We start from the raw sequence: 13,925 nt of genomic DNA, 5'->3' as shown, positions 1-13,925 counted from the left end.
CCACGCGCAGCCGGTCCCCAGGGAGCCCCCTGCCTGGGGACCAAACAGGACTGTGTTACCGGCGGGTGCCCACCGCGGGACCCCGCCGCTTACCTTGTTCCCCGTGCATCCGGCCACAGTCCAGGTAGCCGGGGATCACCGCTAGCTGTGACCCCAGCTACCTACCAGCATCCCCGGATCGGTACCGGCGGGGTGTAGGAGTGACAGCATGGACGTCAATACTGACTGTCCTATGCTGGAGCACTCTAGTTGTGCAGCCACAGCTGCGAAGAAATATTCAGGGGCCTTAAAAAGACCCCCCTCTGTACGGTGCGACTGGTCCGGCCAGGCACCTACGAAAACTGAGTGGCCTGAGGCTCGGGGGCGGGGTATAGGAGAGGGACCCCAGTGCATCCTGGGAGGCTGAAAATTTAACTCTGTGGTGCCTAGATGTCTGCCGCCATCGCCTATACCCCAAGGTATCCTGTGGATACCCTATGGACCCTGAAGTAGAAAATAAATAAGTTTTAGCGCTGCTTTTTACCTTTAGTTTTTTGGCTTTTCTAAGGGACTAACTAACCCTTTTTTCTAGCAGCTGCTTAGAGGAACAACCTTGTCAGCGCCAGTGTTATTTCCATTTGTTTGCTATCAAAGTGTGATATCTGGTTGTAGATTACTGTAGAACCAGATCCTTCCTAATACGTCTTGCAATATACATATAAAAAAAAAAACACTCCCAATTATGTCAATAATTTTTACACTTTTTATTAAAATAAAGCAAAAAACTGTGTAAAGGCTTTATATACACATAACAAGTCTTATTACAGCATCATTGTCAGGATGATTACAGGCTCCTGGTGCCTGATTGTAAAAGGGAGGCTTGTGCCTATAGATCCGAGTTGTGGCCCAAGCAGGTGTCACCATGTCCCTGTGTGAGTAACGCCTTACCTGGAGAAGTGATGTAGTAATCAGCGTCCTGGTCCTGAAGGCCTCTGCCATGTACAGCAGATGCTTTCAGCTCATCTTTGCTTCTTATAGCAGGTGTGAGGCTGGAATATTTCTCGCATGTTAGCCAGGACTCCTCTTGAATAACCTTTAGGAGACTCTGATGGTGACGTAGAGCTCAGCCACTGCTTTGCTTTGTACCACTCATTGGTGGTCTGGTTAGTGATGCAAAGGTACCAAAGGAAGCAGGTGTATCCACCCAGCAGGAGAATCAAGATGACCAGAAAGCCGAGTGTGAAAACGATCCTCGGGAAAGTCAGGAAGAGTTGCTGGGGAAACAATGGCATGAATAGGAGAGCGGTAAGTCCTTAGCTTGGAGTCACTGAGGAGCGTGGCAACACTTTATGGAGGAACTAGGGTAATCTCTTGCCAGTTTCTATTCTCCACTGCACATACAATCATGGCTGCTCCCCCTGTGGCATCGGTATGTAATGCTGGCATATGAAATACAGACATATGTCTAACCCTCTCCCCGCACCCTAACCCTCCGTAGTGGTGCTCTTTCCCTACCCTCCTGGGATTGGGGGGGTGCCCTTTCCCTACCCTCCTGGGATTGGGGGGGGGGTGTCTAACCCTAAGTCCCCCCCAGGGGTCCCTATCGCTAATAGAGAAGGAATGTACTGCGCTCATCTCTATCACTTGTGTCGATGTCAAACTATAAACTTATGGTATAGTGTATAGTATTGAAAGGTGTTATCCGTACTAAAAGATATCCTTGGTGTATTAAAGCAATGTATTTATCTATTCAAATACTGCACGGTATAGAGATGTAACCAAAATGAGTAAAGGAATTTTCAATGCACTGAAGTCTCTAAATGTCCTGCTATCCGACAGGATGAGATATAGGATATAAAACTAGTCACTATAAAAGAAAGAAAATTACTTTACTACTATGAAATCAAAGGCAAATATATGAAACAATAAACGAAAAACCTTGTAAACAAATAACAAGGTGGAAGTAATATCAAAAAGGCATAATGTCAGTACAATGCCAGGAGAACTCCTAAACATACGATAAATTGCTACCAAGAAACAATACAATGTTGCACAGTCTCCTACTAAGTTCCAGTAAGTCTTATAAGTTGGATTTCTTCACAGAGAAGAAGTGGGATATGAAGGGAATAAATGTATGAGATGATGAGGATGAATAGCGGCGTCCCGCTGTAGATACAAAGTACATATAGCGCTGCTGGCCCAGGGTGATCTTCTCGAGGAAGGTAGCACGGATAAAGGCTGTTCACTCCTGGTGTCTGTGCCGGCAGCTCATCTGTGAGCAGACGTCTGCCCGCAGTGTGCACTGGAGAAGCTGCTGTGTTTTTTTTGTTATTTCAACCCTAACCCACCACCTGGTGCCTAACAGTAACCATCCCCTTCCGCAGCCTAACCCTCCACCAAGTGCCTAGCCCTGACAATCATGAAAACCATGTGTCGACTACTTGATCCTGTCAACCATCTGGTGTCGATCTATTGACTGTCTATCTAGGCAGTGTAGATCTTTCATCCGGATTACCGTATTAGGTACAAACAGTCATAAGCCAGCCTGCCACAATAATAAGAATAAACCTGCAGGCTAACCAAGCCAGTGTCACCAACAGGTCACAGCAGGTAGATTGTGGCAGTGCTGGTGAGTAGTAACAGTCTTCCATTATATTTAACCTTTGTAATGTTAGACGAAAACTGAATGTTCCATTTTGGAGTAATTCCCCCTTACATACATCTGTGCATTACATAAAGTATATTTTCAAATTGGATCAACTTATATTTCCCCATCTGCCATAGTCGGACACAGTCGATGGATTAAGTTCCACTGCCAGCGAGACAATCTTTCTTTATCGCCAGTGCCCTCGCTTCCTGCAGGTCACTGTGTATTTAACATCGCCATCTGGCACCTCTTACAGATGCCATGGGAGGAATCTGGAGTCTCTGCTCCTGTGGCATAGAATTTTATACTCTAGGGACCTGCCAATATGTTATATTCCACCTCTAACACTAATGGATAACGGATGTAATGGTAAAATAAATAAGCCCTCAGCCCAAGCTTTTGAACATATTTACTGTCATATAAACGTGTCCAAGTAGTATTTTATGAAACCTACCTGGATAATGAAGACTATGCCAGCAATCTCTTCCTGTCCCTCACTGTCCACATAGGATGCAGTCATCATATGTGAGAGCAGCACCACCTGCAGGAGAAACCCTGCAATCACTACGGCCAAGGAGACGGCTGTGAAAGTCAAACTTAGTAGGTAGAGCAAGAAGTATCTGATATTCAGGGCTCCGATGCAGTTATTGACCCATACACAGTGATGGTCAAAGCGCTGTACACAGCTCCCACATACACCTAAAAGTAAAACAGGTGAGAAGATCATGGCCAGAATTTCCTACACATTACTAATTTGCACTAGTGGTCTCAGTAACAGCAGCCTAACCTCTAGCAGCTACGTGTTGTATGAGAGAGGTTCCCAAACTCCACCATAAAGCTGGCCATCCACTATACAATTTTCTGTCAGATATCTGTCCAATCTGGCTGGTTGGACTGAAAACCTGGTAATGTATGGGAGCAAATGACGATCGTCTATTTCACAGGTTCTCAAACTCGGTCCTCAGGACCCCAAACAGTGCATGTTTTGCAGGTCTCTTCACATAATTACTAGTGAAATAATTAGCTGCACCTGTTGATCTTTTAAAACATGTTAGTGAGTAATGAATACACCTGTGCACCTGCTGGGTGACCTGGAAAACGTGACCTGTGTGGGTTCCTGAGGACCGAGTTTGAGAACCACTGGTCTATTTGCTCACAAACACTGGAAAACAGACAAAAATGATCGTTCAGACAAATTGGGTAAGTCTAACCAATTTGAACAATTTTTTTTTTGTCCTTTCTTCAGTGTTTAAAACCATATAATCGTCTGTCATTGGCTCCCATACATTACCAGGTTTTCATTCCAACCAGCCGGATTTGGACAGATAATTATATAGTGGATGGCCAGCTTTACAGTCCAGGTTTTAAGGATATGCATGCTGAGCACAGGTGACTTCATTAGCACCGCAGTCAATTTGATGTAACCTTCTGGAAGCATGGATATCCTTAAAACCTGGACTGTAATAGCAGAGGTTGGGAACCTCTGTTATATGGTATAGGCCAGTGATTCCCAACCTCGGTCCTCGAGGCACACTACAGTCCTGGTTTTAGTGATATCCATGCTTAAGCACAGATGGTTAAATCAAAATAACGAAGTCACCTGTGCTAAACTAAGGCTATCCTTAAAACCTGGACTGTTAGTGTGCCTTGAGGACCGTGGTTGGGAACCCCTGGTATAGGCAGCTGAAACTCATTTCAGCTGCCTATACCATACAACAGAGGTTCCCAAACAATTCAGGCTTAAAGCTCTGTACACACGGAGCGATCAGACAACTATCGTTTTCTGATCATCCTTCATGTGCTGGATGTTCGATATTGAACATGCACCAACCTCCAAACAACTATAATGACCCGTGATTGTCGATCATGGGTCCCTATAGTAACCAGGCTAACCTGGTCGATATCGTCCGTACATGCATGCCAACCTGGTCGATATCGGCCATATCTGTGCCCGTGCATCGACCATCGTTTGGGGGTCGGAAGGGCCCAAAAACAGGACGATATCGACATAGTTCTTATCGTCCTGTTAAATCTGACCGTGTGTACGCACCATTAGAGATCTCCATGGTTGAGCACAGGTGACTTAATTAGTGCCTCAGTCAATTTGATCTAACCACCTGTGCTCAACCATGGATAGCTCTAAAACCTGAACTGTTGGGGAGCCTCTGCCATACAACATACTAGACTGGGTTAGACTGCTGTCACTGAGACCACTATAAATAGCTGAGAATTTCTTACTGCAATGCTTAGATCGTGCTGGTTTCAACAGATGACAGGTGGGACACTTATTGCCACGGAGGAAAAGAACATCGTCATACTCATAGACCCCAGTACATAGTGCCTCATTCTGTTTGGTCACTGTCCCTACAACACAGAGACAGAACAGATCACTTACAATGCACCTATCGCCTTCATAGTATTTACTTGTGTAGCATATCGGACATTTGTGCCAGAAATGTTTAGTCTTTCATTTAAATTCTACATCCTCCTCCCTTCCTAGCAGACCCTCTAATGTCTGTGGCATGATATGTAGATGAGAGGGACAAAAAATTGTTTAAAAAGAAAGTTGATCCCTGCAACCAAGAGCAATGAAAGGATAACTATCAAACATCAGGAGGTACTTATCAAAGCTGGGGAAAGAGAGAAAATTGTGAGAGAAAGTTCCAACCAATCAGCTCCTAACTAATTTTTCAAACACAGCCTGTAAAATGTAAGTTAGAAGCTGATTGGTTAGTACTTCACCTCACTCCAAGCTTCGATAACAATTGCCATTCTACAAACACAATTTAACAAAGTCTAACTGAGGTACCCATTATTAAATGTGTATAGTTCTCTGTTTGGAGGTCTCCACATATAATATATGCACCAATCCAAGGAGAAAGCCCAAAAAGTGCCACCCATGTTTACCCACCATCCAAAAATCATAGGTGCCATAACGTAGTTAAAAGCAAGCTGGCCATATTTACATCTGTATTGCATGCAAAGAGAGAAATTCGGATATTTGTCCATAGGCTGTATATATTTATATTTTTGTATGTATTTCTCTGGGACGACTGCTCCATCCATACATACATACGGTGTCATAGCCCTTTCGTACTATCTTGGCTCTAGTGCAGGCCTGGCCAACCTGTGGCTCTCCAGCTGTTGTGAAACTACATGTCCCAACATGCCCTGCCACAGTTTTAGCATTTTCTAACAGCAAACCTTTGGCAGGGCATGCTGGGAGCTGTAGTTTCACAATAGCTGAAGAGCCACAGGCTGGCCAGGCCTGCACTAGTGTGAAACAGTGACCATATTTAAAGAGAAGGACTCCTAAATGACTAGTCAGCTTATGACTGTTAAATACAGTAGCTAGTGCCTTACTAAGAACCCAAACACCACAAAATGCCAAATACAGCCCAACCCCTTACCTGGATCTATTGCGCAGCATTTGTAGAAGAGGTAAAGATTCACTGATATTAAAACATACGGCAGAAAAACCAGTGTCCAGTTCATCTCCAGCTCTAAACTATAGTCGAGCACCTCCCACGTGTATTCCGCAAATACCAGCGCATCCAGGATCAGGTGCAAGACCACAAAAGCCACGCTCCTGCAAGACAATGCACCATTATAATACAATGTGATCAAAGGTCTGGGGAAAAAAAAGCTTTGTTGAAAGGGTCCTTTTAACCCCTAAACATAACGTGATGTTTCCCAGGCCTGGTCACAGGTGTAAGAGGGCACGGTTGTGCTTGCCAGCAAAGTGATCCCATCTCTCAGCGGTTACCCCAGCGCAAGATATTCGCCTGCTGTCCTTTCTTCCCGGAGCTGCCAGATTGTTGACTCCACGCGCAGCGTGTGTCAGGACGCATGTGAGGGAGTGAGTCCATCGGGCCACGGGACAAGTGGAGCTGAGCGGTGGTCAGCCCTCGATCTGGCTCCGGAATACAGCCATCACAGATACTTACGCTGCACGCAGTTAACCGCCGGAGTGGTTCAGAGAACAGGGGACCCTGTTGGGATACCAGCTCCATTTCAGTCTGACACGACCGCTGACAGCAACGGAGGCTGCATTTGGCATCAGTTCAGCGGCTTGGACTAACAGAGGATCGTGAGTACTGTTGAGCTTTCATTCATACCATTGCTCCAGTACTGATTGACTATCAGCGTTTCCCCCATCTGAAGTCCGGCTCATTTGCACTGGGGTTTACACTAGTGTTGCCATCATCTACTGTGGCTTGTCTGCAACATTGTATTTTTGGGAATCAGCAAACTAGTGACTAATTGTATACAGCCCTATATTATTGGATTCAAACAGGGGCATCTTTACATCATTGGGGATTGGAGATCACTTTTCACCGGTTGCTTATTTACATGCATTATTGTCCATTTCTGTTTATACATGTTTTTTAGGATTACATCTTTTTAAGAATCCCTATTGGGATTATTCATTTATATGTGTTTTTTAATATTTATTAAACATTCTTATTGAAGAGATATATACTTTGTTTCCATCAAATTTATCTGCTGTATGACAATAGCGCCGTCTATCCACTTTTGTGTACTGGTCACAGGTGTAAGTGGCCTCTAGCCTTGAATGGGTTAGGCAATAAAGTGAAATCTCAGCCCAGAAAAGATCATTATACAGTAACAGGGTGACGTCCTGACACACCTGGTCTGGAAGCAGCTGCTGATGTATCTCTGCAGACGTGTCGGGAGTACCACGGAAAGTGCCTGCAATATAAACAGCTTCAGCGTCACATAGTGATTAAATCATGACCCTGACCTGATGCAACTATCGCAATAAAAATTGTGCATCTCTCCTGCATTGAAACGAAGATAGTGGAACAGATATTACCATAAATTTAAATGCGCAATTTAAGGAGGACCGTCAGTCATTATTAAAATCAAGTCAATGTTAATTCCTGTTATTGGTGAATCGATATAGTATCAGCTTCGGAGTCTGCATATTTCCAGAAGATGTGGATGGAGTGCTAAGGCCCCCATACATCTGCAAAGTATTGGGCCAATCTCCAGACGCCGGAGTTAACACTTTTTTGCAAATACACACTTTTCTGTGTTCTTACCACCCCCCCACCTAACCCTACCCAGGGGTTCCTAACCTACAATGGGTATTCCAACATCAGGATGCGGTCAATATCCCGGCAAAGGGCATGTCGGCATCTAGAATACCGGCACTGGAATCCTGACTTTAGGCATCCTGAAGGTAATTAGCAGGAGGAGGGGGAGGTTAGATTTAGGCACCAGGGAGGGAGGGTTAGGATACCTACTGACAGGGATACCGGTGTCGGGATTTTGACCGCCTGCATCCCTCACCAAACCCCCAACATCATAGACCGTGTGGATGCTGAGAATCCTACCAATCAGTCTTCCAGCAGTTCTGGATTGAGTTACAGCTCTAAACTTTATGATTACCGGAAGAAGATAGATCTCACCTTTTCTGCTCTATGAAATATGGCGTCCAGGCTGCTCCTGGATCTTCCTCGCAAGAAGCAGAAAACAGAGACACAAAGGAGCAGGAAAAGCAAATAGAGGAGGAATAGCCACAGAAAGTCCATTCTGGGAAGAGAATAAAACAATACGTGTTAGGGTGTAATGCTGTGCATTGTATACACCACGTCTGCCCCAGGCAGGGGCTGCTGGATAATTTGCAGCTTCAGCTCTACAGCAGCTGTTACCAAAGCATGTTGAGAGTTGTAGTACAACAGCAGCTCACGAGCCACATGATATCTATGTTTGATCCAGGGCCCATCAGCAAAGTACCCCTAGATATAATATTATAACGTTGCCAGATAAGAAAATATCTATTTTTGCACTTTGCTCAAGTATCAGCTCCAAGAACCTGCTCAGTGCTTACACACTGTTAAGGCTTTAACTTATAACAAAGCACGTAACAAGTAAATCATACAACCCCTATCGAGCAATGTGACTAGCCACTTACATGATTTAACCGTACAGCCACCTAATATGAATGAACCACCAGTAAATATTCGGCTTGAGAGCAGCACATCTGAACAGTGAACGCAGCCATCTTGGTAAACCCAGAAGACGGCTCTTTCCTTCCTTACACAGTGGATGTTGAGTGTACCAAGAAGGCGCATTCCGCTCACATAGATAGTAGAGCGCCGATTCCTTCAGACTTACACATCGACTGCCGAACTCATAGAAGAAGAAGTCACTGCGTTTGCGTTGAAAGATGGGTTAGTGGAGGAAATATAAAGTCACTGAGAGCTTCTGGACAGTTTGTCAGTGGTTTGTGACATATCAGTATAATTTATATACTCAATGTTTATTTATAGTGTATAAGAGCAGTACCCATTAGTGAGCATGTAGTTTGCCTTATTCATTTATTAATATTATTATTGTTGTTGTACCTAAGTATCAGTAATGATAGTAGTAATTTGGTCCTACTCCTAACATATTAAGGCCCCCATACTGTACATCAGAGATTGATTGCAGCAATCGTGCAATTTGCAATCGATTGTGTATAAAAATCTTTCCCTTTTTCAAGCGATTGTGGCAATTCTGCAATCGATTGAAAAAGGGAAAGATTTTTATATACAATCGATTGCAAATTGTACGATTGCTGCAATCTATGATGTATGGGGCTCTTTAGTTGCTGTTTTCATCTTCTTTACTTTTTTACGTCCCTACCTTTTTCATGCCAGTGGCACTTTATGTAAATGAGAGGGAGGGGATAAAGTCGTACTGATAACAGTGTAAAGAAAAGTGTTCAGTGTTTTTGGAAGATGACTGAAGAATCAGTGATGAAAGTTCTGTGAAAGTCCCAGATGGTGCATCAGGAGGAAGTAAGAGGTCTACATGAAGTACGGTACCCTGCTATTTAGGCCCGTATTCAATAAGAAGCGAAAAAAAAGCCGAGATCCGCGAAAAAGTATCGCCGATTGCGACTTTTCACCAGGCGGAACCTTATATCCATATTCAATTCCATCCGCTTTTTGCATACGCGGAAAGTCAATGCAGTGTAATAGGTGAAAAAGATTCACCTCTGAATAGCAGGAGAAAAGAAGTGCATTTTTTTTTTATTTAGGGTGCAAAGGTGGGGAAACCTCAGAACCCTTGGAATAGGCCGCCCAAAGGATAACTGCGTCAAAAAATCCCTAAAAAAAAAGTGAGGGACACCCCCAAAAAGTACTTTGAAATTAGGGGTGAAAACATACAAAGTGGGAGTACAAATATAAAAAGTAGCGAAATAGAGTTTTGGGGGGTCTGCAAGTATGGGGGAGGTGTTTTTTTGATTGCAGGTGCTTGCTTAAGGTGCGTTTTTTTAAGCTTCACTATAGCGACTTTTTATTATGCTAGCACCCATTTTCAGGTACCCCAAATGTGCCAGGACTACTTTATGCTATTCTTCACCACTTGTGTAAATACGCTAATTAGTGGCAATTGTGCGAACTTAAGTATCCCAAACTATAGTATTAGGGCTAATCGGGCACTACTACATTGATCCCCAATGCTTCTGCTTCTTTTTAAGGGGTTCAGGCTAATTTCCTCAATTCTGACACCACTTTTCACCTGTGCTGACATCGCACGTCGCCGTTTTCGCGTCTTTTGAAATTGAATAGGGCGAATCGCGGGTACATGTGCGATAAGTTTCCGCGGTGAAAAGTCCAGCAGGCGAAGCTTTATCGCGTACTCAAAACTAATTGAATACGGCCCTTAGTCGCAGACTTGCCCAGAGTCATATATAGAACCCATGGGGCCCTAGGCAGGATACTGGTAAGGGCCCTCTCACCTTTCCATCTATTTGTCAATAAAAAGCCTCACATAACATTATAGTGTAATTTGGGCTCCCTGGGCCCCAGGGACAGACTCCAGCATGGCACAAATGCCTTGATGGCACAGTACTGGCCTAAGGAGACCTTCTCTTCCATCTGCAGCAGGGACTTGGTCGGAGTGCTTGGTATGGGTGTCCCAGGAGAATCAAGCACCACTGCATCACCACGGGCAGGGCACTATCAGGAGCCAGACCAAGCTCCAACTCATTGACTGAGATGCCTCCTCCATTGCCACGGTTTTGGGCACGTACTGGCATTGTAACAACCAGCACTTCATCCATGCCGTAACCCCTGACACGTTCTTTTTATGTGTACACCTTTCTGCAAGGCCGCTCTGTATGCTGCTGTCTGTATGGGTCCCCAACCCAAAGTTAGCAACCTGTGTGCCCACTCTCGGCACCTACTACTTCTAACAATCTCTATCTTCTGTATATGTAATTTACACCTATCTCTTCCCTGTATACTGCCAACCATCATTTTCCAGTCAGAGGGAGAGAGAAACCAAGGGGTGGAGATAAAAGGGGAAGAGGGGGAGAGACAGGGAAGGGAGGGAGACTGGGTAGGGGACAAACAGACAGAGACAATTTTCCGTACTCGCGACCTGACGAATGATGAGTCCAAAATACTAGTAGGAAATAAGGCAATCCTCATGTTTCACCTTTATACCAGCCGCTTTGTAAAAGGAAAACACAGACATAGGTTTACACTGACACGAAATACCCTGTATACTACTCAGTCCAGTAGTCTACAATAAAATGGTTTTGTATTAGCCCCTGGGTATAGTGCATTACTGGTCACTGCGATTAAATTGCCTCCTAATGAATAGTAACACTTTGGTACCTCTCTGTAAGTGTCAGTTACTTATCTCAGAGTGACATCTTCAGCCTCTCACATTACCTCAGCCGCAGGAATAATCATGATTATAGACCCAGGGAAACAATATGTCTTCCCTGTCACATAGACTTTCCAGTGTAACAAAACATTTCAACAGACATCAGCTGCCGTGCTCAGTTATATAGAGCTTTGCCGTTATTAGGTCCAGACTTTGGCCTCCACAGAATGCGTATTATTTACATCCAGTGACAAACACAACGCTGCAAATTTAGAATTGCTCAGTTTACCTCTGCAAATATGACAACTTTATATTTTTATATTACCTTGAAGGCACTAAATAATATTATATATCATATGTCCTGCAGAATTATACATGTGCCATAAAGAAAAAACATTACATTATGAACTAACTAGCGATCCGCCCCGGCTCCGTAAGGGAGCAATTTCATCTCTCCACAGCCCCTGCATCTCATAACAACCTACACCATGTCACCACAGCCCCCTACATCTGATAACAACCTACACCATGTCACCACAGTCCCCTACATCTCATACCATGTCACCACAGTCCCCTACATCTCATACCATGTCACCACAGTCCCCTACATCTCATAACAACATACACCATGTCCCACAGCCCCCTGCATCTCATACCAACCTACACCATGTCACCACAGTCCCCTACATCTCATACCATGTCACCACAGTCCCCTACATCTCATAACAACATACACCATGTCACCACAGTCCCCTACATCTCATACCATGTCACCACAGTCCCCTACATCTCATAACAACATACACCATGTCCCACAGCCCCCTGCATCTCATACCAACCTACACCATGTCACCACAGTCCCCTACATCTCATACCATGTCACCACAGTCCCCTACATCTCATAACAACATACACCATGTCACCACAGCCCCCTACATCTCATAACAACCTACACCATGTCACCAAAGCCCCCTACATCTCATAACAACCTACACCATGTCACCACAGCCCCCTACATCTCATACCAACCTACACCATATCATCACAGCCCCCTACATTTCATAACAACCTACACCATGTCACCACAGCCCCCTACATCTCATAACAACCTACATCATGTCACCACAGCCCCCTACATCTCATAACAAACTACGCCATGTCACCACAGCCCCCTACATCTCATACCAACCTATGCCATGTCACCACAGTCCCCTGCGTCTCATAACAACCTACACCATGTCACCACAGCCCCCTACATCTCATAACAACCTACACCATGTCACCACAGCCCCCTGCATCTCATAACAACCTACATCATGTCACCACAGCCCTCTACATCTCATAACAACCTACATCATGTCACCACAGCCCCCTACATCTCATACCAACCTACACCATGTCACCACAGCCCCATACATCTCATAACAGCCTACACCATGTCACCACAGCCCCCTGCATCTCATAACAACCTACACCATGTCACCACAGTCCCCTGCATCTCATAACAACCTACACCATGTCACCAAAGCCCCCTACATCTCATAACAACCTACGCCATGTCACCACAGACCCCTACATCTCATACCAACCTACACCATGTCACCACAGCCCCCTACATCTCATAACAACCTACACCATGTCACCACAGTCCCCTACATCTCATAACAACCTACATCATGTCACCACAGCCCCCTACATCTCATACCAACCTACACCATATCATCATAGCCCCCTACATCTCATAACAACCTACACCATGTCACCACAGTCCCCTGCATCTCATACCATCCTACACCATGTCACCACAGCCCCCTACATCTCATAACCTACGCCATGTCACCACAGTCTCCTGCATCTCATAACAACATACGCCATGTCACCACAGTCCCCTACATCTCATAACAACCTACAACATTTCACCACAGCCCCCTGCATCTCATAACAACCTACACCATGTCACCACAGTCCCCTACATCTCATAACAACCTACATCATGTCACCACAGTCCCCTACATCTCATACCAACCTACACCATATCATCACAGCCCCCTACATCTCATAACAACCTACACCATGTCACCACAGTCCCCTGCATCTCATACCATCCTACACCATGTCACCACAGCCCCCTACATCTCATAACCTACACCATGTCACCACAGCCCCCTACATCTCATAACCTACACCATGTCACCACAGTCCCCTACATCTCATAACAACCTACAACATTTCACCACAGCCCCCTGCATCTCATAACAACCTACACCATGTCACCACAGTCCCTGCCTGCATCTCATAACAACATACACCATGTCACCACCACCCCCTGCATCTCATAACCTACGCCATGTCACCACAGCCCCCTACATCTCATAACAACCTACACCATGTCACCACAGCCCCCTACATCTCATAACAACATACACCATGTCACCACAGCCCCCTGCATCTCATAACAACCTACACCGTCACCACAGCCCCCCTACATCTCATAACAACATACACCATGTCACCACAGCCCCCTGCATCTCATAACAACCTACACCATGTCACCACAGCCCCCTGCATCTCATAACAACCTACATCATCTCACCACAGCCCCCTACATCTCATAACAACCTACATCATGTCACCACAGTCCCCTGCATCTCATAACAACCTATGCCAT

General features: G+C 45.1%; 2 protein-coding genes across 4 annotated transcripts in view; one reads left to right on the top strand and one right to left on the bottom strand.

Annotated features, from left to right (window-relative positions):
* Positions 1-729: 729 nt before the first annotated feature.
* On the bottom strand, positions 730-8,812 carry ZDHHC4 (zDHHC palmitoyltransferase 4). Its single transcript, XM_088470333.1, has 7 exons — positions 8,568-8,812; positions 8,062-8,185; positions 7,278-7,339; positions 6,037-6,215; positions 4,865-4,990; positions 3,081-3,325; positions 730-1,253 (listed from the first exon to the last, which is right to left on the bottom strand). Exons 2-7 carry the CDS (start codon positions 8,182-8,184, stop codon positions 999-1,001), a joined length of 990 nt encoding a protein of 329 aa, XP_088326459.1. The 5' UTR covers position 8,185; positions 8,568-8,812; the 3' UTR covers positions 730-998.
* The window catches only part of GRID2IP (Grid2 interacting protein), a 153,802-nt gene continuing 148,578 nt past the window's right edge, over positions 8,702-13,925 (top strand). For 2 of the 3 annotated variants that reach the window (XM_088470328.1, XM_088470327.1), the window contains exon 1: positions 8,702-8,826. In XM_088470328.1, the coding sequence (XP_088326454.1) occupies positions 8,823-8,826 (4 nt within the window). In that variant the 5' untranslated portion in view covers positions 8,702-8,822. Of the gene's footprint in view, positions 8,879-13,925 lie in introns of all 3 variants that reach the window. The other variant, XM_088470330.1, reaches the window with a different exon arrangement.

The sequence above is a fragment of the Taudactylus pleione genome, unplaced genomic scaffold (assembly GCF_031769625.1).
Source record: "Taudactylus pleione unplaced genomic scaffold, aTauple2 ptg000098l, whole genome shotgun sequence".
NCBI classification, from domain to species: Eukaryota; Metazoa; Chordata; class Amphibia; order Anura; family Myobatrachidae; genus Taudactylus; species Taudactylus pleione.
This window is presented reverse-complemented; position numbering and strand designations above follow the sequence as displayed.